Below are 25561 nucleotides of genomic sequence, written 5' to 3'. Positions count from 1 at the left end.
TGTGTGTGTGTGTGTGTGTGTGTGTGTGTGTGTGTGTGTGTGTGTGTGTGTGTGTGTGTGTGTGTGTGTGTGTGTGTGTGTGTGTGTGTGTGTGTGTGTGTGTGTGTGTGAGGGAGAGGGGGAGAGGGAGAGAGAGAGAGAAAAAAAAGAAAGGAGAGTGTGTATTTGTGTGTGAGAGCGAGAGGCTGTGTATATATATATATATATATATATATAGAGAGAGAGAGAGAGAGAGAGAGAGAGAGAGAGAGAGTGAGTGAGTGTGTGTGTGTGTAAAAGGTCACTTTGGTTAGGTAAACGATGGAGTCTGTTTGCTCAACAGTAGTTTCTACCAACATGTTAGTTCTATTCTGGTCTATTGTATTGTATTGTATTCTATACATACGTGCAGCACACGCCTCGTCCTTATTCAGATCTTTATTTGAACTCTGACCTGTGACCCCCCAAACTGTTTTCACCGCTTCACTCTGAATATTTTGGCAACAAAAACCTTCACTGTTTGCCATTAAAGTCAACCTGAACTGACATATCACCTCTGCAGTGCTTTCAGCTTCATGGATATTATGAACTTCCCAGTTTGAATGATAAAAAAACAATAAAACTGAACGCCTGAAACACCAGATTTTTCCTTTTTTCCTCTAATTTGGGCTGCAGCGTTTAAACATGTTTTAATATTTCCTTTCACACACAGCCAGAGGCGGCCGGTGTGCCTGCTGCTGGTGATGTAATGAGTGCAGGCTGGTCTCATATGAACGGATCCATGATCAGCACGTCGACACGGCCCAGCAGTGTGTGTGTGTGTGTGTGTGTGTGTGTGCACTTGTGTTTGAATAAAACAACCTTCACACAGCACAAAGGCAGCGAAGGAAACATGTTGACTGACTTTCATGAGCACCGGGGCCAATCTGTGCCGTTTTTGTGACCATTTTCAAAATCCTCCTATCATATGATGGAGTTAAAACAAGCACACACACACACACACACACACACACACACACACACACACCTGTATGTTGTAGTCCCATCTCTTACACACATATACCCCCAGTGGCAGCCTTTGTAAAAAAAGGAAAAAAAAACACAGCACCTCTGTTCATTTGTCCTGCAGACAAATAGGAGCTCCGGTGAAGTAAATCACAACACCGTCATCCCAAAATAGCCGGTGGAGCTCAGAGAGCAGCACACACTCATGATACATTTATAAGAGTCAGAATATCTGAGGCTGTTTTTTTTTTTTTTTTTTTTTTTCCCCTTTGAAGCTTTTCTTGTAAAAATACACTCCTGCATCACAGGCTGCAGCTGAGAGGACAGGAGAGGCACGAGCATCCACAACAAAACAAAACAAAACAAAACAAAACAAAACAAAACAAAACAAAACAAAACAAAACAAAACAAAACAAAACAAAACAAAACAAAACAAAACAAAACAACAGTGTGTGTAAACATCAGGCAGCTCTCCGTCCAGAAGAAGCCGGACACACCAGCAGTGTTTCAACCTGCAGCTGAAAGATTTTTTTTAATCATCCTTCTTACCAGTCACTAAAAAAACTATTACATTTTGTGTTTTTTTAATTGAGTTGATTTTTTGTGTAGTCATCATTTTTGAATTTTTTTTTTTTTTTTAAAGCCAGTGGATTTACTTTTATTTTTAAGTCAGTCCATTTCTGCTTGAGTTTTGTCCTTCACTCCATTTTAAATCAGATCCATTACAGAGAGCAAGTGATCAATGACGGACTGTGGAACCTTTCACAATAAAAGCTCAGTCAGCAAAGATGAGAGGAGGAACCTGCTTTTGCTTTGTTGGTTCTGCTTTTTTTTTTTTTTTTTTTTGTCATTTCCAAATTCCACAATAAAAGCTGCACCTGCAGATGGTGGATGGAGGTGAGAAACATTTAGACTAGATGGGGAATGTGTAAGTTTGCAAAAAGCAGAGAAAATATCAGTGAGTTGGCCTGACAACGAGAACCATGTGGACTTATATTATGTCAGTTGAGTCTACAGGGTCCTCACTTCAGTTGAGCGTAATGCCCCTTTAAAAGCATGCAGTGTGCAGCGTGTTCTCTCCTCCTTTTCTAACTGCATGGAAAAGATCCCAGCGAACACAGTTACTGTTTGGAAAAAGGAGCTCAGTCACTTTTACTGCCAGGACATTTGACATGAGACACTTTGGACTTTTACTGCAGGACATTTTTACTGCAATACTTCTACTTCTACTGCAGTCAAATACCAGCAGAGGAACAGTACTTCTACTTCTACTGCAGTCACATACCAGCAGAGGAACAGTACTTCTACTTCTACTGCAGTCACATACCAGCAGAGGAACAGTACTTCTACTTCTACTGCAGTCACATACCAGCAGAGGAGCAGTACTTCTACTTCTACTGCAGTCACATACCAGCAGAGGAACAGTACTTCTACTTCTACTGCAGTCACATACCAGCAGAGGAACAGTACTTCTACTTCTACTGCAGTCACATACCAGCAGAGGAACAGTACTTCTACTTCTACTGCAGTCACATACCAGCAGAGGAACAGTACTTCTACTTCTACTGCAGTCACATACCAGCAGAGGAACAGTACTTCTACTTCTACTGCAGTCACATACCAGCAGAGGAACAGTACTTCTACTGCTACTGCAGTCACATACCAGCAGAGGAACAGTACTTCTACTTCTACTGCAGTCACATACCAGCAGAGGAACAGTACTTCTACTGCAGTCACATACCAGCAGAGGAACAGTACTTCTACTGCTACTGCAGTCACATACCAGCAGAGGAACAGTACTTCTACTGGAGTAGCAGGTTGTGGTTCTTCGTCTTTGTCTCTTTAACTCGCGGTGGAACTGATTTACTTGGGAAAACAAAACTCTGAAGTGTCTCCCAGCCAAATGAACTGTTTCTTGTACCTTCCAAGGTATTAAAAAATATTTTCCCAAACAATATCTTTTGGGGATAAAGCAAAAAAAGAGCAGTAAAAAGTGTTGTGTGTATAAAGTGTATAAAGTGTTGTGTGTATATTTACTGTGAATTTGGACATTGCCCACATCTATGCACATTGTATACATCGATGCACACTGGTTTTATTGGCTTTTTATCATCTATTTATCATCTGGGTGCTATTTATTTATTTATTTATCATCTGTTTATACTGTAAATTTGCACATTGCCCTCATCTATGCACATTGTATACATCGATGCACACTGGTTTTATTGGTTTTTTTGCACATTGGGTACTTAGATCTTGAGATCTCGAGGTTCATCTTTTATTCCTTATTTTTGATTTACTTATTCTTTATTTTTGATTTACTTAATCTTGTACTCTGTGGATACTGCTGAAAACTGTGAATTTCCTTCGGGATGAATAAAGTATCTATCTATCTATCTATCTATCTATCTATCTATCTAAACCTGGTCACCGCAGCCATGCATCAAATATGAGACTCTTAACATCACCTTGACTTGATAAATGTTTAGTGAATGAGATGCTGATTTTGACATTTCCTGTATTATATTTCTTTGATTATTTTCTGACGACCTGCAGGAAATCTGTGGACGTCCAGCTCTGGAGCAGCAGTGTGTCACTTTCAGCAGATGTGTGTGTGTGTGTGTGTGTGTGTGTGTGTCTGCTTTGGCTCAACACACATCTCTTTTGAACACAACAGTAACCCATCTTTAAAAATAAATGTGTCATGTTTCAGTTCTTTTCCAGGCCAGTAATTATATTCAATAAACACAGGCGCTGAGCAAAACAATTGTTCTTATTGTTTTGTTCATTTATCTCAAGTCACTTCCTACGCTTTCTTAGTTTGACCTTGTTTTTAATTGATAACCATGTATTTTTTTTTAATTGCTGTTTGATTTTAGTTGTGTCTGCTCTCGTTCTGTGTCCCTCAAAGCGAAACCACTGAAAATGAATGTTGTCCCTTGATGTGTTTCTGAGGTTTTAAATAAATAAAATGATGATGATGATGCTTGATGTTGAATACACTGCAAAAACTCAAAATCTTACCAAGGTTATTTGTCTTATTTCAAGTAAAAATGTCTTATTTCTAGCCAAAATATCTCATTACACTTAAAATAAGACATGATCACCTCAGAAATAACTTGTTTTTAGACAATTTTAACTTGTTTCAAGTGAAAATTTGCTAGAAACAAGAAACATATTCTGCCAATGGAACAAGCAAATTTTTTCTTGTGACACAAGTGAACAAGTAAAAATTCGCTTGTTCCCTTGGCAAAATTTGTTTCTTGTTTCAAGCTAATTTTAACTTGTTTCAAGTAAATTTTCACTTGAAACAGGTGAAAATTGTCTAAAGACAAGTTATTTCTGAGCTGATCATGTCTTATTTTAAGTGTAATGAGATATTTTGACTAGAAATAAGACATTTTTACTTGAAATAAGACAAATAATCTTGGTAAGATTTGACTTTTTGCAGTGTAAGCAGCCACTGATCAACTCTGAGAGCCAAAATAATGAGGTTTTTCAGCCACTTAAAGCAGCAGAGTGGGATTTTTTTTTTTTTTTTTGGACCAAAGTCAGTTTAGGGGAAACAAAATTCATCGGGATATTGATTAGCAGGAGGATGCGGCATCATTCAGGCAGAGCGACATGTCTCTCTTGTTTATCGTGGCTGTAAATCTGAGAGTCGGCCTGAGATTCACATCAGAGTCTGGAGGCTCGGAGATCCGATCAGAGGCGACGTGGCGGTGAGAAAGCAGGCGGACACAGACAGAGCACGCTCCTCCGTTTGATAGATAGCACACCGTTTTATTAGTATATTTAGCTTTGTGACGTACAGCTCGGGAGGAAACAAAAACAAACTAAAGTAAATGGTCACAATTGAAGTCCAACATTTTAGCCTTAGCAGTGACACCACACAAAGAAAGAAAGAGAAACCAAACCAAACAGAACAAACAAACCAAAAAAACAAAACAAAGCTCAGTATTTGGATCATTGGTTGGTTTGTCATGGAGCAGAGTGATATGTCGTGGTGGTCAGGCTAAACAGCCGAGCCCGCGCTGCTCGCAAACTCGTCAACAAACATTAAAAAAAAAAAAAAAAAAAAAAAAAAATCTAGATTTCTTTTTTTAACGTCATTTTTTTTCCTCAATTGTTTAAGTTGCTTCACATATATATTATCAACACTTTTCTAAAGAATCAAAATATTCAGCCACAGGTACTGGAAAAAAAGGTATCCACTGTTATATAGAATAATAATAATAATAATAATAAACACAATAAATATAAAAAGAATAAATTTTGATATAATTTATATGGTATCAAAGAGAGAGGGAAATGGGCCTTCAGTTAGACGTGTTTTACAAAAGTGATGTCCTTTTTTTTTTTTTCTTTTCTTTTTTTCCTGAGGTTGATTTCTTCATCTGCAGTTTAACGTTTTGCTAAATATACTAATAGACTAAAGAGACCCAGCGCTGGGTCTGGCAATGGCTTATCATTCACTGAGGAATCTTCTCCGCTGGACTGTGGTCACACCAGCAGACGTTCACTGTGCCCCCCCCCCCCCCCCCCCCCCCCCCCCCCCCCCGCCCCCCCCGCTGGGATCGGTGCGCCGCGGCGTTGGCTCGGAGGTCAAAGGTCAAACCCCTCGGAGCCAAACAGACGCACGGCTCGACCCGCCCCTCCCAAACAAATCGGTTCCTTTCGGGGAAACTTTGCCGCGTTTTAAATTCCAGGGACGGTTTGTTTTCTTCACCAAAAAAACAAAAAAAAAAAAGAAAAAAATCGTTCCCCATTTGTCCTTCATCTTATGTAAATTTAGAGGCGCGCTAACGCCGGCGGCGCTGATCAGCGAAACCAGTAATGAACCGGCTCGCGTCGTTAGCATTCCTCGGCAGAGTTAAAGAACGCCGCTCGCATTTCAACGGGAAAATGCGAGCGGAATGCCGACGAGGTGACGTCTCGGGAAAATGAACCCGAAAGGGAACGTTAGTTACGTCCAGAGAAGGTGAAGAAAAGTCACCGGGTGAAATTCAAAATGTCAAGGAATCCCTCTGCGCGATAGGCTTCAGTGTAAAATGGTGATAACTGTGTTTAGATGCAGTCCCATTTCCCTTCAATGTGTAAGGAAGGAGAATCAGATGAACTCAAAAAAAAGGGAGGGAGAGGGTAAAGAGAGAGAAAGAGAGATGAGAGGAATGAAATGAACAAAACGGAAAAGAAACAGACAAAATGAAAAAAAGAAAAAAAAAAAAAAAAAAAAAAAAAGAATCGCAAAAATCTGTACATGTAAACATCACACTTCCACTGAGTCAAAATCATGAGGAGAATACAGGTTTCACATTGGTATTACTGCAGGTACAAAGCCCCGGCGGAGAAAATCAAGACAATCAGAGAGTCTGGTACAAGTCAGGTGAAAGGACAGAAAGGAAAAGGAAGAGAAAGAGAAGAAGGAGAAGAAGAAGAATCAAAAGAATCAAACATCGCTTTAAAATCAGAAAATGGAGGAAATCTAAAGCACCACCATAAAGGAAAAACAAACAAACAAAAAAAAAAACAGTAAAACAACGGCTCAGCAGGCCATTTTTGATTCTGACAGTAGAGTAGCTGTACACCGTGCCCTGATAGAAAAATAAAAAAAGCTCAGTTACATTTCTCCTTTTGTTTTTTTTTTAAAGTTTTATTTTTTTATATGAGTTGTATAGAGCTATACATCTGACCCACGCAGACTGCTTTAAGAAGTGTGTGATCGTTCGCGGGGACCGGACCAGCATCGCAGCTCGCCGACCGGCGCTCAGCACGTCACGGCCGCTCTGACTCGACGCCGTTTTGAGTTTTCACGCCCGATGAGGAGCCGGGACGCCGGGGGGGGGGGGGGGGGGGGGGGGGGGGACACGCCTCCTCACGCCTGATGACGACACGTGATGTTCACACGGGAATCTGACTCCGGTTTCCTCAGCGTGACCCGGAAAGGAAGCGGGAGCAGCTCTCACGAATCAACTGCTTTTGCAAAACCCACGCTGATTTTTTTTTTTTTTTTTTTTCCCATTGAAAGTAACTTATTGTAATCAAAGAACGACTGTAATTAATGTCGCTGTCTCAAACAGACTAAAGAGGGTTTTTATTCCGACGCACAATCCCAAATGAAAAGAAAAATTAGCTCGATATTATCCACATTATTTGGATTTTACTCTTAAACACTTTTTGTAGTCAAAGGTAATAGAAACGTGACGTAAACCTTTTTCTTCTGCGTTTAATTCCCGCTCACAGTGTGTGTGTGTGTGTGTGAAGCTGAGGTTCTCGAGCGGGTGACGTGACTTTCAGCTCGACTCAGACAGTTTCCCTGCAGAGTTTGGATTTTCACTGACGTATAAAAAGCTCGCCTCAGTTTCACAGGAGCGTTTCATCGGCAGCTAAACTTTTTATTCAGAAACGTGACATTTCGCTCGCCTGCGCTCGTCACGCTGCATCTCAGGTGTCTTTTTTTTTTCACCGCGGTGAAAAAGCGCCGTGTGAGATCTTAAAGGTCAGGACGACACCGTGACCTTTCTCAGAGCTCTTCCCAGCAGCTTCTCTGGGAGTTTTTTTTTTATTTTTTTTTATCCACACGGATCAATACGGGAACAAGATGTTACAGCCGCGCTCTGAAAACTCACACTGTAAAGGTTGTGTCAAAAAAAACGCAGTTTGAGACGATGCTCCACGTGTTTTCGCGGCGACTGGACTGAAAAAGGCGACTCTGACTGACTTTCGCCGTCTCGTGTTTCCTCATTAGCCGACAGGATTCTCCACCTCGGCTGATTTCACGCGAGCGCCCGAAGACGCCAAACGCCGGCGCGGCTTTGCGGCGATGCTGGCCGGCTCCGGAGCCGTTGACATCCTGGTTTGGAATGTGCAGTATAGGCAATACAGAGTTCAGTTGTTGGAATATTGTACAAAATATCTTTTCCAAAAAAGACCACTTTACTCGCACTACAAAATATATCTATAAAATAATAATATTAAGAAGAATCGGAACATTGAGAATAATCATAATACTAAAAAATAGAAATCAGATAGAAATGTGTCGGCCGCTTGCCGGGCCGGTTGAGACGTTAAACAACAGGAGGAGGAGTTTTGGAGTAAGAACGCTCTGATTATGGCTAAAATACTCGTATTATTCTCCCAGCCTGTCCAACTGTATACAGGAGCTGCACACAGACTGAAGGAATGGAAATCAAACAGTGAGCAAATTACACCTCGCCAAAGATTGTCATTTGCTTATTTTTTTCTTTTTATACAGTTGTTGGTTGTTGTTTTTTTTTTTAATTTTTTTTTTTTGTCATTTTTTGTGTTTTTTTTGTTTGTTTGTGATGCCGTTCTGTCTGGCTGTATTGTAAACCAACCTGGGCCCGAGAACACACGTAGAAAACCTTTAAAATGCCTTTTTTTTTCCTGTGGTTGACCACGGCTGCTGCCACGAAGGAACCAATCAGATTGTCCCAGAAGTGCTAAGCCCCGCCCCTCCGGCTGTCCTGCATGTTATCTCTTAAAAATTTAGCGCGTCCCTTCGGTTTGTGGTTCGGCCTGGTGGAGCTCGTTTTGCCGGGTACTTTTGGGACAATCCTGCAGGTTCGTTTTTTTTTTTTTTGTGCTAGGTGAGACTGAAAAACGCCAGCAGAGGACAGCGGCTCCACGTCGGGGGGCAGTCGAGAGAAAAAACCCAGAGTCTGACACCAGAGGAGGGAAGGAGGAGAAGGAGGGGAGTGTAAAGAGCCTCCTCACTTCTTACGGGGCTTCTTCCACCTCTTTATTTACCTGTTTGTCTGAGCTTGTGAGTGAAGTGAGTCCTGCTCATTAAAAGCAGCTCTGAAGCAGCTTCAGAAACGCTGACCGACGGTAAAAAGACACTCACTGGAGCTTCCTACAGTCACTGAACTATCCCTTAAGTCTGTGTTACAAATGCTCTCCTTCCTTTTTCTGTCTTTCTTTCTTTTCCTTTCTTCACCAAGTAGGTTGAGGTGTGTTGTAATAAATGTCGCTGTTGCATAAAAATCTCACAACTCCAATTTTGCCATTCCTCTCCAATTGAAATTGAACGTCGCGTCGAGAACATTTAACAACCTGAGGGACGCAGAAAACCCTCTGAAGCCCCGCTGCGACCTTTAGAAACTCTACGGCCGTCAATCGGACAGCAAGGCTGTTTTTTCTCACGCTTTTTTTGGAGGTACAAGGTTTTCGCGGCCCAGCAGCAGGAAACGTGTGGCAGCAGCAGCAGCAGAAATGCTCGACACGTCGGTCGTTTCTGAAGGAGGTAAAGTGAACGAGTCCGCCCGGCTCTGCTCAGCTCAGCTTTAATTCACCTGACTCAGGACGCCGGGATTGGATTACCGCCTGGAATCAAATGAAATGAAGCTGAACTGAAAACCACCCGATAATGGGTTTCTCTGAGGGACCTGGAAGTCTGTCACACACACACACACACCGAGCCGGCAGCTGAGCGAGTCACTCAGCGTCACGGATCAGATCGGATGCTGTCGGCTGTCGGGGTCGAGGGGTACCCGTATTTACACCAAAAATGCTAATCTTTGATATTTTGAGCCAGTGTTCAATATAAAATATAATTTAACATTCTTTCTTATCAACAAATTCCAAGTATTCAGGGTTTTCCCCCCAGGTTTTGTTCTTGTCTGAGCCTCAGAAATGAAAACTGGACCAGGATGAGACACCGAACTCATGAAACTCTTCCATCATTAGCAGCTCTTTAAAGCAGAGTGATGCTGGGGAAACAAAAAAACACAACTGAGCAATTAAATGAATGAAGAACCTGCAAGGAAATGATTTCACTGCAGGTTTTGAGGACAGCTTCAACGCAGCTACAAGACTGGCCGATATTTAATATTTAATAAATCACAGCTACACGCTGGTCGGACCCCACAGTAAAGACTGAGCTGGGTGGACAGACTCAGGTCCCGCCGACAGACAGACAGACAGACAGGCAGACAGGCAGACAGGCAGAGCCGCGGAGGAACAGCTGAGCAGACACTTCATTCAAACAGCTTTCTGTTATGTTATGGACTGAGCGTGCCCGATGAAGCCGAGCCGCTCCGGTTCTGCCCAAGGAGCCGGACCGGAGCGCCGCTGCGGCCCAGGCAGACCCAACCAGACGATGGCAGTATCTGAGAGCACAGTGAGGATCGAGGAGGAGCGCAGGAGCACGAGGCGACAGCACACAGTCTCACGCTGAGGTTTAACGTTTTCCAAAAAAAAACCTAAAAACACACCAGACTCTGACCCCCAAAACAGAACTGAAAGGTTAAAGAACGCTCATTTAAATGAGGGGGCTGGGATCTGATGATATTCTCTGATTTACCATTTGGCAGAGTAAAAGTGAAAGTCAGTTTTGGAGGGTTATTATTAATGGATTAGATCAACATCACCGCCCCACTTCTCAAATATGAACAACGCTGTCGCAGAAGGAGGAGTGTGTCGCGTCCCAGCGTCAGACTGTGACCGTCCCGTCCTGCTCTGCCCCCTCCTGGCTGAGGATGAGGAACCTCTGATTGGGTCATTTTTGCATATTTCTCTTGAGTTTGTGTTGTGTTGTTCTCTGGATCAGTACACTTTAAACAGAGCTTCTTGCTTTGAGAAAAAAGAAAAAAAAAAAAAAGAAGAAGAAGAAGAGAAAATTCAATTCCTTCACATTTCTACTACATTTCTAATCAGTAATGCTCCATAAATGAAATCATTTACATTTACTTTTCAACACGTCAGACAGATGTGAAGTGGATGCGGTGGTTTGGACGTTGCACGCGGGTGTGAGTCAGGTTGGATGGAGGCTTTTGCGCTTGCGGGGGAACAAGCTGAACGAATGGCTTTCGTATACACTCCGCTGGTCATCCAGTGTGTATGACAAGGACGTTACAGGGATTTTACCACCCGACCGTCACTGTTGGGATGGGGACCGTCGGGGAATGCTGTGATTATCAACTGCATTGCAAAAAATTAAACATTAAAAATCAAAATTGAACCAAACAATAACACCTCCTCCTTCCTCCGTTCTCCTCTCAGGACACACGCCGCGCCTCAGCAGTGCAAGTTGGGGGGTCCCTTTTGGGAAAACATGCATACACACACACAGGGAGGCCCTCCCGCCCCAGGTCACACATGACAGTGTGCAAAAAGGGAGCAAAAATCGACACAAACTGAGTAGAAACCACAGCAGAAACACAGTCGAGCGTCAGTCCCCGAGCCCTGACGGGGCAAAATGTCTTCTAGACGTTTTTCAGCCGCTTGGACTGCAGGTGTACGGTGGGACAGAGGGACGAACCCAGAGCGGGACGTCCCGAGGGGATCAACATATAATGCAGAGCAAACTTCATCAGGCATCTCACACAGAACCTGGCAGGAAAGCTTCGTTTTGACATTCCTTAGCAACGGTATCTTTACTTAGCAACGGAATCAGGGGTGGCAAACAAAAACTGACCCGCTAAAGTCACAGCTCGTTAAAAAAAAAAAAAAAACAAGAAAGAGGCGTGAGCTCGACTGAACAGGACGACAGGTACACCAGAGGCTCCGGGTCTCACTCCTTTAAGTCAGGAGAAACAACAAAAAACGACTTGCCTTGGTATTAATTTGAACATGGCCGAAAGAAAACCTGCAAAATGAAAACTAAAGCTGCCTGCTGCGGTAATCTGCTTCTCTCTGCCGCCCCCTACAGGTTAAAAAAAAAAAACGCTTCAATCAGCAGAACGGCAGAACATCCACGTGTTTGGTTTCCCCCTCTGAGCGCTTCCAGTCGTGCACCTGTAGCCCTGCTGTGGAGCGGCAAGGTCGCAAACGTGCGGAAAGAAACGCACGGACAGAACTGAACGAATGAGGCGAACAAAGACAGAGGAGGAAAAGCGTTACCGTAAAAGAAAGGAAAGGAAAGGAAAGGAGAAAAGGAACACAGCCCTATCCGACAGGGACGGAGCGAACCAGCCGGTCTGAGAGGAGGGACGGACGGCGGCATGTTCGATAAAAGAGTTAAGATTGTTAAAGTTCAAAGGTCTCTGGTTAAAAAGCCCGTGTCTGTTCACGTGTTTTTTTTTTGTTTGTTTTTTTGTTTCCTTGGTTACGGTCGGGTTAAGGTTGACGCTGAGGTTGCAGGAGGTCGGTCGGGTTTTTTTTTTTTTTTCACAGGGCATCGTGGCTGGCAAACGCCCGGCTTGGTTGAGGTTTCAGGTCTATGGCAGAAGGTCCGGTTTTGTATAGCAGCAGCAACATGAAAGTTCATTATAACCATATTAATCATCATAATCATCATAATCATAACAATAATAATACTAACAATAGTAATGGCCATCTCAAAGAGTCTAACAGACAAACACAGTTAAGATAGGGCGGTCCCCTCCTCTTCCTCAGGAACCAGGAGGAGAGGAGGAAGAGGAGGAGGTATAGGTCCACAAATAAAGAGGTGTAGAGTAGGTCCAGTGGAGAGAGAGAGAAAGAGAGAGAGAGAGAGAGAGAGAGAGAGAGAGAGAGAGAGAGAAGGGGAGGGTGTTGAGCAGAATGTCGCTGAGGTTTTGTTGGCATTACACTCATAAAAATCAGAAACTGCCATCAGTAGTCAACACCCTTTTAAGAAATGCCACACACACACACACACACACACACACACACATATACACACACCCCCTCCCCTTTCAGGAGAAAAGGAGAAAGTCACCTCCTACAGAAAAGAAAAGAAAAAAAAAAAAAAAACAGAATAAAGTCAAATGGAAAAGAAAAGACTTGCGTCGATCCCAGTCCTTCCACATGTGATTCTGGCTCCGGTCTTGGAGATGGACTGATTATTTACAGCAGCACACGGACGGACGGACGGACGGACGGACGAACGAACCCGCACCAACGAGAGCAACAGCTCCAAGAGTCCAGTCAAGTCCACAACAGCACTTCTCCAAATGCTTTTTTTTTTTTTTTTGACATTACAGGTTTTTGCGCAGTGTTTGTTTCTTTTCTTTTTTCTTCTTGTTTTTTTTATTTTTTATTTTTTTTGTTATGTTCCAGGTTTGTTTTCTTGATAAAAACCTTTGAAGACATCAGGTGGTACTAGAAGTAAACTGGCTTCTGGTGGGAATGTCACCATTCACTTGGAGTGTGTGTGTGTGTGTGTGTGTGTGTGTGTGTGTGTGTGTTTGAGGAACTGAAAATGGAGTTGGCAGATCTGATCTGAGGTATTTCCTGGTGGTCAACATGGCGTCTTGGATGCATAAGTAGCAAGATGCTCCCTGGGTAAAGGGGGAGGGGCAGGTGGGGGGGGGCGGGGCTTTCAGGTGAGTTGTTCAGGTGAGGGAAAAGTGCTATAGCACACAGAGAGCTTATATACAAGCGAGCACAAAAAAGTTATCTCTCCTCTTTTTTTTTTTTGAACCAAAAGAACTTTGTTTTTTCTCTTTCCGTTTCCAGTTTCCGTGGTTACGCCCCTCCCAGCTCAAAGTGGGACACGAGTGTCTTTTCCATAGTTAGTGCTATCTTTTAAGATAAGTCAAGCCGCTTTTCTTTCAGTCACTTGGGAAGAGTAGAACAAAAACAAAACAAAACAAACAAACAAAAAAAAAAATCACTCACTGGACTCCCAAAAAATTTAACAAATTAAATCATCGATCAAAAGCACTCAAACAACTTCAGTAGTACTAATTAAGGGAGTCACTATTTACTCTTTTTCTTTTATTGTTATAATAATAGGACGGCATTGGCCGGGACACCCGTCAATCAAACTCCCAGAGCCGGAGTTCCTAGGGGGAAACTCAAAAAAAAAAAAAAGTTCATTTCACTCTTTGACCCACAAGGGGGCGAAGTTTCTTCTTTTTTTTTTTGTGAAACCACAGCAGCAGCTTCAACAACCCTGCAGGCTCCTCGTCTGCTCCTCCAGGCCTCTCCACTCCTCCCTCCTCCTCTCCTCTCCTCTCCTGTTTTCTCTCCACAGAGTTCTTGTTTTCCTCCTCTCGTCCTCGGAGTGCAGCGCTGATTGTGAGGAGAGAGCAGAGGAAGAGAATAAATGCCTCTTCAGAGTCCGGGTGCTCTTCTTCTTCTTTTTCCAATTGTCTTTCAATTTCTTTTTTTTTCCTCTCTGTCCTCCTCTGGTGAGAATGGCGGGGGCTGAGGCTGTGGAGGATTGTAAGGGGGGGGGGATTGTTTTGGAAGGAGGGAGGGGCGTTTAAGTAGGTCGCCCTCCTCGCTCTCTCCCAGTTTCCCACTTGAGGAAAGGATTAGGACGGACAAATTGACCACAGTTTCGAGGGAGAGAGAGAGAGAGAGAGAGAGAGAGAGGGAACGAGGCAAGCGGCAAATTGAAAAATCCGAATTTCGACAAGAAAAGAAGAGCGAATACAAGAGGAGGCCTCGTACTCGGCGTCATTAAGGAGAGACGGGGGATGCAGACAGACACAAAACTAACACGGGGGAAGTGTTTATGTTTATGTATATGTTTGTGTTTGTGTGTGTGTGTGTGTGTGTGTGTGTGTGAGTGTGTGTGTGCGTCCCCTCTGCCAACACACACGTTTCCCCCAGATCAGTTTTGCTGCAGGATGAGGTTCTCCAGCTCGTCCGCCGAGCGAAGCAGGAAGGCGGCCGACTCCCGGTAGCCGGCGATCAGCTGACGCACGGCCGTGATCTCCGGCTGGCTGAGCTGGGTCGAGGCCCCGCCCCCTCCCCCGCCGCCGTTGCCCCGCCCACCCAGGCTGTTATTGGTGGCGGTGGCAGAGGAGGAGGAGTTGTTGTTGGCGGTGGCGAGGGATTTCATGCTGAGGTCTGTGGGACCTGGAGACGGACGGAAAGAGGAGAGGCATGGATGGATGGATGGATGGACGGATGGATGGACGAGAGAGGAAGGGAGGAACAGAAGAGGAGGAGAGAGAGTGGATGAAGAAAAATAAGGAAAGTGGGATGAGAGTGAGAGACAGAAAGGTAATTGGTTAAAATCAGATGAGAGACTCACAGCTCTGTATATTTTAAAGGCAGATTTCACCCAAAAACTACATATTTTGAATCGTTAACTCACCCCCTAACAAAAAAAAAAACTGTTTTAATTGGAAAATCCCAAAACTTTCCATTGGCAACTTTGACAAACATCAGCAGAAAAGGACATGAAAACGTCGGCATCAGCCAGGTGGAAACATCACGCCTGGGCACCTGCATGCCCACCTGACTAAAGCCCGCCTCCTGCTCGTTCACTGGCCAGAGGTCCTGCTCGCTGATTGGCTACAGCGACTGACTAAAGAGGAAGCTGTTTTGTCGATGTTGCCGATCAGCTTCACTCTGAGGCCACAGTGACACCAAAACTACAAACTGAGCTCTAACTATGAAATATCACGCTATCACACTGTCGCAGCGCCGGTTCCAACAAACAAGATATTTTCACTTTGTTGGCCAACTGGCGTTCAGTCCTGCTGGAGTGGATTACTGCAGGAAGAGCAGCCTTTAAAACTCTTTTTTATGACTCTTTTTTTTACTTCTGCTCTCAGATCTTGGTGGCTGATGAAGACAGAACTCTACCTTTAACTCTGTTTCCATCCCTTTAAGAGTTTTTAAGCAAAGATATGCAGGTCAGGTCAGCTGGAGAATAGAAATTGCCCTCAGGCGTACGTGTATTGATGTACTCTGGTTTATGATATGATATGGTACGTGCAGCCGGGACGGTATACATAATGTAGTATGTTACTTTGCGTTGTGTAGGATATGGCCATGCGTGTGATAAAGGGCTAAATAAATAAACCTGACCCGGCCAAAAGGACCATGTTTTATTCTGTCACCAATGTGATGTTTCTCTTAAGTGATAAGACGTCACCAAAATGCCATTTCTACAATCAGCTGAATACCGACGGTGCACTGCAAAAAGTCAAAATCTTACCAAGATTATTTGTCTTATTTCAAGTAAAAATATCACATTACACTTAAAATAAGACATGATCAGCTCAGAAATAACTTGTTTTTAGACAATTTTCACTTGTTTCAAGTGAAAATTTACTTGAAACAAGTTAAAATTTGCTAGAAACAAGAAATAAATTCTGCCAATGGAACAAGCAAATTTTTACTTGTTCACTTGTGTCACAAGTAAAAATTTGCTTGTTCCATTGGCAGAATTTGTTTCTTGTTTCAAGTAAATTTTCACTTGAAACACTGCAAAAACTCAAAATCTTACCAAGATTATTTGTCTTATTTCAAGTCAAAAATGTCTTGTTCCTAGTCAAAATATCTCATTACACTTAAAATAAGACATGATCACCTCAGAAGTAACTTGTTTTTAGACAGTTGTCTCTTGTTTCAAGTGAAAATTTGTTTTGTTTCTTTTTTCTAACTAATTTTCACTTATTTCAAGTGAATTTTCACTTTTTCCACTGGCAAATTTTGCCAATGAAACAAGCAAATTTTCACTTGTTTCAAGCAAATTTTCACTTGAAACAAGTGAAAATTGTCTAAGAACAATTTACTTCTGAGGTGATCATGTCTTATTTTAAGTGTAATGAGATATTTTGACTAGAAATAAGACATTTTGACTTGAAATAACACAAATAATCTTGGTAAGATTTTGACTTTTTGCAGTGTAAAAGTAATACCTGCTTGACATGTTCACCTCTGGCTGGCTGAAAGTTTATGCAGCTGCTTAGGGTTTGGCTTTGATGTAAACTGGACTCAAAAGAACAAACACTGCAGCAACCAGCCGTATCGGGAACACATTTCACTTAACCACGGCAAAATGCGGACAGATGTGATGACAGCCGATGGAGTGAAACGCTCAAAGGTGCGGCAGTATTTTAAAAAAGTGCCAAGTTTCAGCTCATAGCCCATCTCCTCGCATTACTGTCAGAAATTTTAGAAATCTTCAGAGCCAAACGGACAGGAGGGGCTCGTCGGGGCGTCGGCGCTGATAAAATTGGATCAGTGGCCAAGCAGGTAAGTGCAGCGATGTGTCAGTCTCTTAATGCTACCATCTGCAGCTCTCTCTCCTTTCACCGCTCTGTTTGTCCTCCTCCTCTTTCATCCCCACAATTACCTGTAAATGCTGTTTCTCCTTTCACTCTCTCCTCTCCCTCTCGCTCCCTGCCTCTCTCCCTCTTAACCACCTGCCTCCTCTTTCATCTCCTCTCTCTTCTCACTACTTGTCTTTTCTTTCGCTCTCTCCAGTTCATGCTCACCCATGAGAACCTTCTTTCTCCCATCCTCACCGTTGCTCTGAGCGGCGGCAGCGACAGCGCTGGTCGTCAGGGAAACGGGGTGTTGCATGGCAGCGCCCAGGCCGGTGTATCCACGGTAACCGTAGCTGAGGCCGGCGCCGTTGATGTAGAGCTGGGCGTCCTGGGAGGAGAAGGCTGAGGCGGCCAGGGAGTAGGCGGAGTGGGCCAGGGACGCCGGCTCCCTCAGCCCCCCCGCACCGCTGGACGGCTTGTCCAGGGAGATCTGCTCATCCTGGACGGGAAACGAGAGGGTTCAGTTCATTTCAAAACGAGAAATGTCAGGATGCACTCAACTGTCTTTTCAAATCAAGGAACACAACAGAAATAAGCCCATGTCAGTGCAGCTGTCCCTCGCTATAACGCGGTTCACCTTTCGCAGCCTCGCAGTTTCGCAGATTTTTTTTTAGTGCAATTTTGCATGCTTTTTTTTTTTTTTTTTCACTTGACTTATTTTTCTACGAAGGTTTGAACTTTGAGAGTGTGTACACTGCAAAAACTCAAAGTCTTACCAAGATTATTTGTCTTATTTCAAGTAAAAAATGTCTTATTACTAGTCAAAATATCTTATTACACTTAAAATAAGACATGATCACCTCATTGGCAAAATTTGTTTCTTGTTTCTAGCTAATTTTCACTTATTTCAAGTGAATTTTCACTTTTTCCACTGGCAAATTTTGCCAATGAAACAAGCAAATTTTCACTTGAAACAAGTGAAAATTGTCTAAAAACAATTTACTTCTGAGGTGATCATGTCTTATTTTAAGTGTAATGAGATATTTTGACTAGAAATAAGACATTTTTGACTTGAAATAAGACAAATAATCTTGGTAAGATTTTGCGTTTTTGCACTGTAAACAAGAGAGAAAAGTGAGAAAATGTTAATGCCTGTCTGAGAAAAGTGTATAAAGTGTGTAGTGAGGGGTTTTACAGCCTTAAAACATCTAGAATAATTGTATAAAATAAAGCGGACTACTTGCGGGTTATTTTTAGAACGTAATTCCAGCGATTAACGAGGGACCACTGTACTGTCTTATTTATACAATAAATTTAACAAAAAACCCACCTCTACAGACCCAATAATCTTATATTTCTTTAAATCAGACCTGGTGAATGCTAAAATGGCACTAGGATATAGTAATTTTTTAATCTTTTGGTTGATAAAGAGCTATGGGAGCAATAGTGTGTGGGTTTCACATCTTCAGTCCTTTCATTTGATGCCAACTCAAAGCCCGTGTTGATCTAATATCACATCCAGGCTGCTTCCTGTGCTGTAAAATCTTGAGCAGGTCTTCTAAACTTTAAGCATACATCTTAAAAGCTGAATTTAAATCAGCTCGGAGACCGCATTTGAATAAAAGTTTATTTAACAGGGATGTGGGTGGATGCCGGCTGCAGCGAGAGGTGACAGGTGGAGTGAGGTGAGGCTGGATTATGCAAAACAATCAGCGTTTCAGCATGTGTGAAAAAAATGAGTGTAGGATGATGAGGAAGAAGGCAAGGTAATGTTGAAAGTTAGCGTCTGCGTAAAGGCCTTATGCAGGAATCTCTCTCGGTTTCCTGAGAGTAACCGACTCCATAACTTTTAATTTTTTTTTGTTCAGTTTTCATGATTCATGTTTATTTGTTTTATTTGTTTGTCTGTTGCAAGGAAGAGATGACATTGTGAAGACAGCGGCCATAACTGTTGGTAAAATCAAAGTTAGGGATCCCAGCCACCTGAAATGTTGAGTTATGAGACAAATGGATGCGTCTCTCTTAGCCATGGAAATATGAACAAAATTGGATTTACAAAGCTTAAGCGCACCTCAGCTGGACAGTGCATTACAAAAACGGGTGTCTATAAAAGCATAAAATTGGAATAGAGGAGGATTAGGTGTTAAAGTCGGGCCGGCGGCGCTGAGGCTGAGAAAGCGTGACATCACATTATATTATAACCGTTTTGGAGGAAAAAGCTGATGTTCATTTATCACACAGGTGACTGCATCTTGTAAAGGCCCTATGCTTTTTGCATGGTTTTCTATATATAGAGAAAATAATATAGGGGTGTATCCAGGAATATCTGCTGCATGGATGGTAAAGTGTAGTTATGGGAGTTTTTCATTTCAAGGATTCTTCACGTCTGTATGTTTCTATGATACTGGCGATATTAGGAGTTGAAATACGTTTAATGCCTGAAGCTTTTATGCTGATGACTATTAGGTATTTTGAGTCCGAATTAATATTTCTAATGAGAGAATCATAATATTTGGTGATGGATTTCAACTGTCATGTTCCAAAATGTTTCTGAATATGCACATATGGTCTTTTGGAGTGAAAACACTGATAGAGTCAAATAAGGAGGTTGTGGAGTTGCACTATAGGTGCTTCTATATTGTTTCTTGATGAAGCTGTATAGTGCGAGGATGCTGAAGATGTCGGGGGGTCAGAGGAGGAGGGGCTCCACCAGAAGCTACAGACAGAGAGAGGAGACGGAGAGCAGAGGGACCAGAGAGACGGAAAATTACCTTTTTTGAGTGTCAACATATCAAGAGAAAATGTTATACAGGGGAATGGAGGGGAGGGGACGGACGGACGAGTGAGAGAGCGAGAGAACAAATGGGACGTGAAGATGGAGAGAAAATGTCAAGGTAGAGAGCACTGCAAGATGACAGACGGACGGATGGATGGATGATGGAGACGAAGAGGAAAAAGAAAGCAGGCGGGCAGCAGCTTGGACTTTGAGCTTTACGGACATTTCACAGAAAGTTCAATAAGAGTTAAACCCCAGCTGCTGGAGGTCCAGTCCAGCTGTCTGTGCCTGTAAAAATATTTCAGTGTTGTGAGGGTTAATTTATTCCTGTGTGTCAAAACGCCGCTGTGGCTTCGCTGTCGGTCTCTGTGGCTTCTCTCGGCACTTCTTTCCTTCCGTGTTTCGCGAGCTGATTTCCACTGAGAGTGAAGGCAGCATGATGCCGGCTGTCATCTCTCTCTCTCTCTCTCTCTCTCTCTCTTCAACAGGCAGGGACTGAGGAGGTTTGCACACACGTGCTGATATCGCCTCGTCAGCCTCAAATTATTCAAGACGTCGCCAGCGACACGTTAAATTCTTGGTGAGAAATATCCCAAAACATCGCTGAGTGCAGGGCTGTGCTACAATATGAGCTAAAATCAATACCAGGATTAATTGAACAGTTTACCTCAATTAGGATTAATAAACGATTATCTTTTGTTTTTGTTTTTTTTTGCCCTCATAGTTCACTGACAAGATTTGTACTGTAGATATTTTTCTAATGAAGGAGTGCATATCTTAGGCATCTGTTGCGACATAATGCAGAGTGAGGCTCAGGTAGGGACCTGTCGTCCGACCTGACCAGAGATCAGATGTGGCTGCAAAACGCTGAACAGATTTCGGTTCAGCAGCTGCCTTTTTTTTTTTTTTGTTTGTTTTTTTTTTTTTTTACGACAAGCTCTGTAAAGGTTGAGCACCACAGTTTGGGAAAAAACAGTTTCGTGACGGCACAGCGTATCTTCTGTCGAGGGTTTTAACGATTGGTTTCTCAAATTGCTTTGCCAGTTTTTTGATTGAGTCTTGAAACCGGTCAGCGGTGCTACCTGTGGTCGCTGAAACTGAAATTACCGACAAGATTACATCGGTTCGAGTTTCTGACTGTTGGTTTAGATGAAACTGCGAGGCGCCACAACACTGGCTTCCTCTTTTTAACCCTCTTGCCTTTCTCGGTGGGCTTCAGCGGGCCTGAAAAAGTTTCTGTGGCTTTATTCAGCGACTAAAAAAAACTAAAACTCAAGTCTCCCTGCAGCTTGAGAACACTGCCACTGCTAGATGACGTCCCATCTCTTTGTTGTGAAGACAAGACAGCACATGAATCACACGGACACACTTACATGAAAGGCTTCGAGGCGCATCCTCTTTGCGGCCTTGCGCGATTCGCTCTCGCAGGCGGCAGCCAGGATGTTCTCGGCCATGGCTGAGGTGAGGTGAGGCGGAGTGGGACGAGTCTGCGGAGGACAGAGGAGACATTACACGATTCAATTATGGACGTATTAGAGCTAAATATGGTTTTGTGATGGTTCTGCAGGGCTGGAACATCCCCGATCAGGCCTGAAATGAGGCGAGGAAGAGGACTGTTCACATCACAGGACAGAGACAGGGCAGTAAACAGCTACATGTTGTGCTTCTGTGTTGATTATATTAGCTTATTGATGGTTTTATGTATTTCCATACAGCCGGAGTCTGGACAGGAGGGAGAGGAAACATCAATATCCCCAGCTGATAACCAGCTACATTTTACTATTGACTTAATATTGACAAATATCCTCAGCTTGTACATGTAGATTAGAATAAATCCATGAAGAAGAGAAACGTGCTGCTGGCTCACACATAAACAACCAATGCTTGCTTTTCCATTAAAAAACAAACAAACAAACAAACAAAAAAACTAATCAGATAATCAGGTAAAAACCAGTTTCCATTTATAATTATCTCCTCAGTAAAACTCCCTCAAGCTAAAATGATATTTACAGTTAAAGTTTACTGGTTGCTATGGCAGGTCTAGAGGTAATCAGGGAGCTTGTTTCCTTTGTTTCCTTGTTTTTTTATTACTTTATTCTTATTTATGGATGCTACTTTAATGCATCCAGTCAGTATACACACTGTGGTAACCTGTGTATAAAAGCCATATAGCCTTGAGGGCATCCATAATAATGTAGAATGTACTAAACTGTTGCTGTATCAGACTTTAGTCCATTCACTAACAGTGTAACGTCAAGCTCCACCACTAGGGGGCAGCAGTGATGTTTCTATGACGGGTTCATGGTCTTCCTCAGGGAAGCACATGCTGCCTAACAGGCCTCTCACAGCATTATGACAGACCCTCAGCGGTGCATGTGGCTCACATTCCCATCATGCACCTCTCCTGCATCGGCGCTGCAGGAAAAGTCGCCCATCAGGGGTTAAAGTGACGGCGTGGACACGGGAGAAGGTTCCTCTGGCGGCTGTCAAAATGTACAAATATCCCTCAAATGCGTCAGTGGAACAAATGACATGAAAGTAAAAGTTCAAGTTATGCACCAGGTGATAAATGCTGGTTAAATTAATCATTTCCTTATTTATATGGCTTAGAAGTGACATCATGTAATTTCTATGGAACAAACCTAAATAAGAAATCATCCAACAAAGAGCCAACACTGACCTTTTGACCAGGTCGTACGGAAAGTATGAACTATTACTGCTCTAAAACACCCTGACTTTGCTTTTTTTTTTATGCTTATATACAGTGCACACACACACACACACACACACTGCAAAAACTCAAAATCTTACCAAGATTATTTGTCTTATTTTAAGTCAAAAATGTCTTATTACTAGTCAAAATATCTCATTACACTTAAAATAAGACATGATCACCTCAGAAGTAACTTGTTTTTAGACAGTTGTCTCTTGTTTCAAGTGAAAATTTGCTTGAAACAAGTGAAAATTTGCTTGTTTCATTGGCAAAATTTGTTTCTTGTTTCAAGCTAATTTTCAAAATTGTCTAAAGACAAGTTATTTCTGAGCTGATCATGTCTTATTTTAAGTGTAATGAGATATTTTGACGAGAAATAAGACATTTTTACTTGAATTTTCACTTTTTCCACTGGCAAATTTTGCCAATGAAACAAGCAAATTTTCACTTGTTTCAAGTGAATTTTCACTTGAAACAAGTGAAAATTGTCTAAAAACAATTTACTTCTGAGGTGATCATGTCTTATTTTAAGTGTAATGAGATATTTTGACTTGAAATAAGACATTTTTGACTTGAAATAAGACATTTTTGACTAGGAATAAGACATTTCTGACTTGTAATAAGACAAATAATCTTGGTAAGATTTTGCGTTTTTGCAGTGCACACACACGCTCTGGGGAGCATTTCACAAAGCAGGATTAGAGAGTGAGCCAGATAACGGAGAAAAAAGATGATGCAGCATCCTGATGATACTGATTTGAATCTGAATCTGTAAACAAAACCTGAATATTCCTCGGTTTATGTTTCTTTAAAGTTTTTTTTTTTTAAAAATGTGGTTAATGTGCTAAAAAACCACCTGACACCGTAATATTGTTGTGATCTCTTGTTTTCAGTCTGTATTTAAATGCTGTGTGAAGAGTTTTCTGAAAGGTCATGGAAGTGTGTGTGTGTTTTGTTTTTTTTTTTTTAATTATGATGCACCAAAGTGTGAAATCTACTGTAATCTACTGTACCTTCTTTGATTAAGAGGCAACATTTTGATCTGAACTAACAGGATTACGTCAAACTGTGAATTTACACGACTTGTTGGCTCCAGTCCAAGAGGAAGTGCTTCTCCCTTTTGTTGAAAATGTCTCCATTTTTTTTTATTTTTTATTTTTTTTATTTCTCATTATGTACTTCAATATGTTTGGCTCCTTTAACAGATTGAGCATTCACAAGATTTCTGCTTTGCTTGTTTGTTTACATGTTGTTGCAGTGTGTGTTCTTCCTGCTGGGACAGAGACAGATGCATGATTTATGGTTCATGTGCAGAATGAAAACACCGAGAGACATCTGATTTTACTGTACGCTACGCCTCGACAAATCAAATAACAAAGGCAGGATCTAGGGGTGCTAATTGGACTTAAATCCAATTTGTCCAGTTTTGATCTGACTAAAATGTATTAAAATCTGCTGTCTTTAACTGATTAGAAATCAATTTTTAGAGTTTATATAAAAATACATAAACAGAGAATGGGGCTGGTGGAGTCGCAGCACAATGGAAAAAATACTGGTTGTTATTATGCAACCAGGTAGTTAGAAGCGAGCCACCTGATTGGTCAAATCTGTTCCAACCATGCCGATGATTCATCAGTAAAGGAAGTGGTTGCTATGCCGAGTCTGGAGGGAAGTGAGGAGCGAGTTACGGATCCCTGTTGCTTTTTACTCTGATTCATGTTCACGAAGCCTTTCAGACGGCGCACACGTGTTGGTATCGGTTCAGATCCTTTCTGAGATCTGCCCCTCGTGAGCTGCTCAGCCTGATGGACGCCCCGCAGCCCGGAGACACCCTCCAGGTTTCACCGCGACAATATCTGCCCCGAGGACAACATGGCTGCACGGCTGTCAGGCCTAAAAGCTTTCAGAGAGCCAGCACCGGGTAATTTCTGTCACTGGTCTGATCCCATAATAACTCGTCTTCTAAGTGCCTCGACACTCCAAAATGTACCGACAGCAATGCTGCGTTCGTGTCGGGCAGCAGGGTGAGATCTCACTGCTTCCACCTGGAAGAGCTGGAGCATTATTTCTGTGAATTTAATTTAATGAACTGCAGCAGATATTGATCACTTTGAACGCTGATCATTTCGCTTCTTATTATCTGATGCTGCCGACGCTGATGGATTTTTTGACAATGTTGGGAAAGGTTACTTATGAGATTACACTGCAAAAAGTCAATTAGGTCAAAAGTCAAAAATTAGCTTGAAACAAGAAACAAATTTTTCCAATGGAACAAGCAAATTTTTACTTGTTCACTTGTGTCACAAGTAAAAATTTGTTCCATTGGCAGAATATGTTTCTTGTTTCTAGCTAATTTTAACTTGTTTCAAGTAAATTTTCACTTGAAACAAGTGAAAATTGTCTAAAGACAAGTAATTTCTGAGCTGATCCTGTCTTATTTTAAGTGTAATGAGATATTTTGACTAGAAATAAGACATTTTGACTTGAAATAAGACAAATACTCTTGGTAAGATTTTGACTTTTTGTAGTGTAACTAGTCACTCTTTATGAAAAGTAACTCATTACCCACATCAGAGAGGGATTTTTAAATCTGCACTTTGTCACCACTGCTGCTGAAAAGAAAACCTCAGTGAGAGCACGGCCAACCAAAAACCATGAGGCCAGAAAGGCAAGACAATTTTCTCAATGACAAACAACTGAGACTGACATTGTTCAAATGTTTCTGATGTTTTTTGACAGCAGATGCATAACGAGTCGGTCTGGACCAAGATGATTTACTGTGAACTGATATATTCTCGATTCATAGAAAAACAAACTCACAGTAAAGAGTCTGAGGGGTAAATTGTGACACGGGCTGACTTCCTGTTCCAGCGGCACCGTCGACACACACTCATCTCCTGCTTACCTGTTACCTGCTCCATCTCATCGGCATCGACAGCTAAAACAACATGTCCCAACACGCTGCTGCATCACAGGCTCTTTTTAACTTTCAGAACTTGGATTTAAATGAAAAGAGAACAAAAGTAATATTTTCAAAAGTAACAAATAACTGATTATTGAAGATTTTTACCTGCAACACTTTATTGTTGCTAGGAAAGAAAGAAAAAAAAAATCCCTCATGTCCTCCTTGTTGTCACCACTAGGAGTCTGATTTTTTTTTTTTTTTCTCCGCTCCGCAGCATTACA

General features: G+C 42.2%; 1 protein-coding gene across 2 annotated transcripts in view; it reads right to left on the bottom strand.

The window, feature by feature from the left end:
• Positions 1-12967: 12967 nt before the first annotated feature.
• The window catches only part of LOC115362229 (nucleolar protein 4-like), a 230872-nt gene continuing 218278 nt past the window's right edge, over positions 12968-25561 (bottom strand). Inside the window, exons 9-11 of one of the 2 annotated variants that reach the window (XM_030056080.1) lie at positions 21036-21149; positions 17115-17385; positions 12968-14739 (exon numbers count right to left, since the gene is read on the bottom strand). In XM_030056080.1, the coding sequence (XP_029911940.1) occupies positions 14492-14739; positions 17115-17385; positions 21036-21149 (633 nt within the window). In that variant the 3' untranslated portion in view covers positions 12968-14491. The remainder of the gene's footprint in view (positions 14740-17114; positions 17386-21035; positions 21150-25561) is intronic. The other variant, XM_030056081.1, reaches the window with a different exon arrangement.

The sequence above is a fragment of the Myripristis murdjan genome, chromosome 7, assembly GCF_902150065.1.
Source record: "Myripristis murdjan chromosome 7, fMyrMur1.1, whole genome shotgun sequence".
NCBI lineage: Eukaryota > Metazoa > Chordata > Actinopteri > Holocentriformes > Holocentridae > Myripristis > Myripristis murdjan.
The sequence above is the reverse complement of the archived record's forward strand: the minus strand, read 5'-3'. Positions and strand labels throughout refer to the sequence as shown.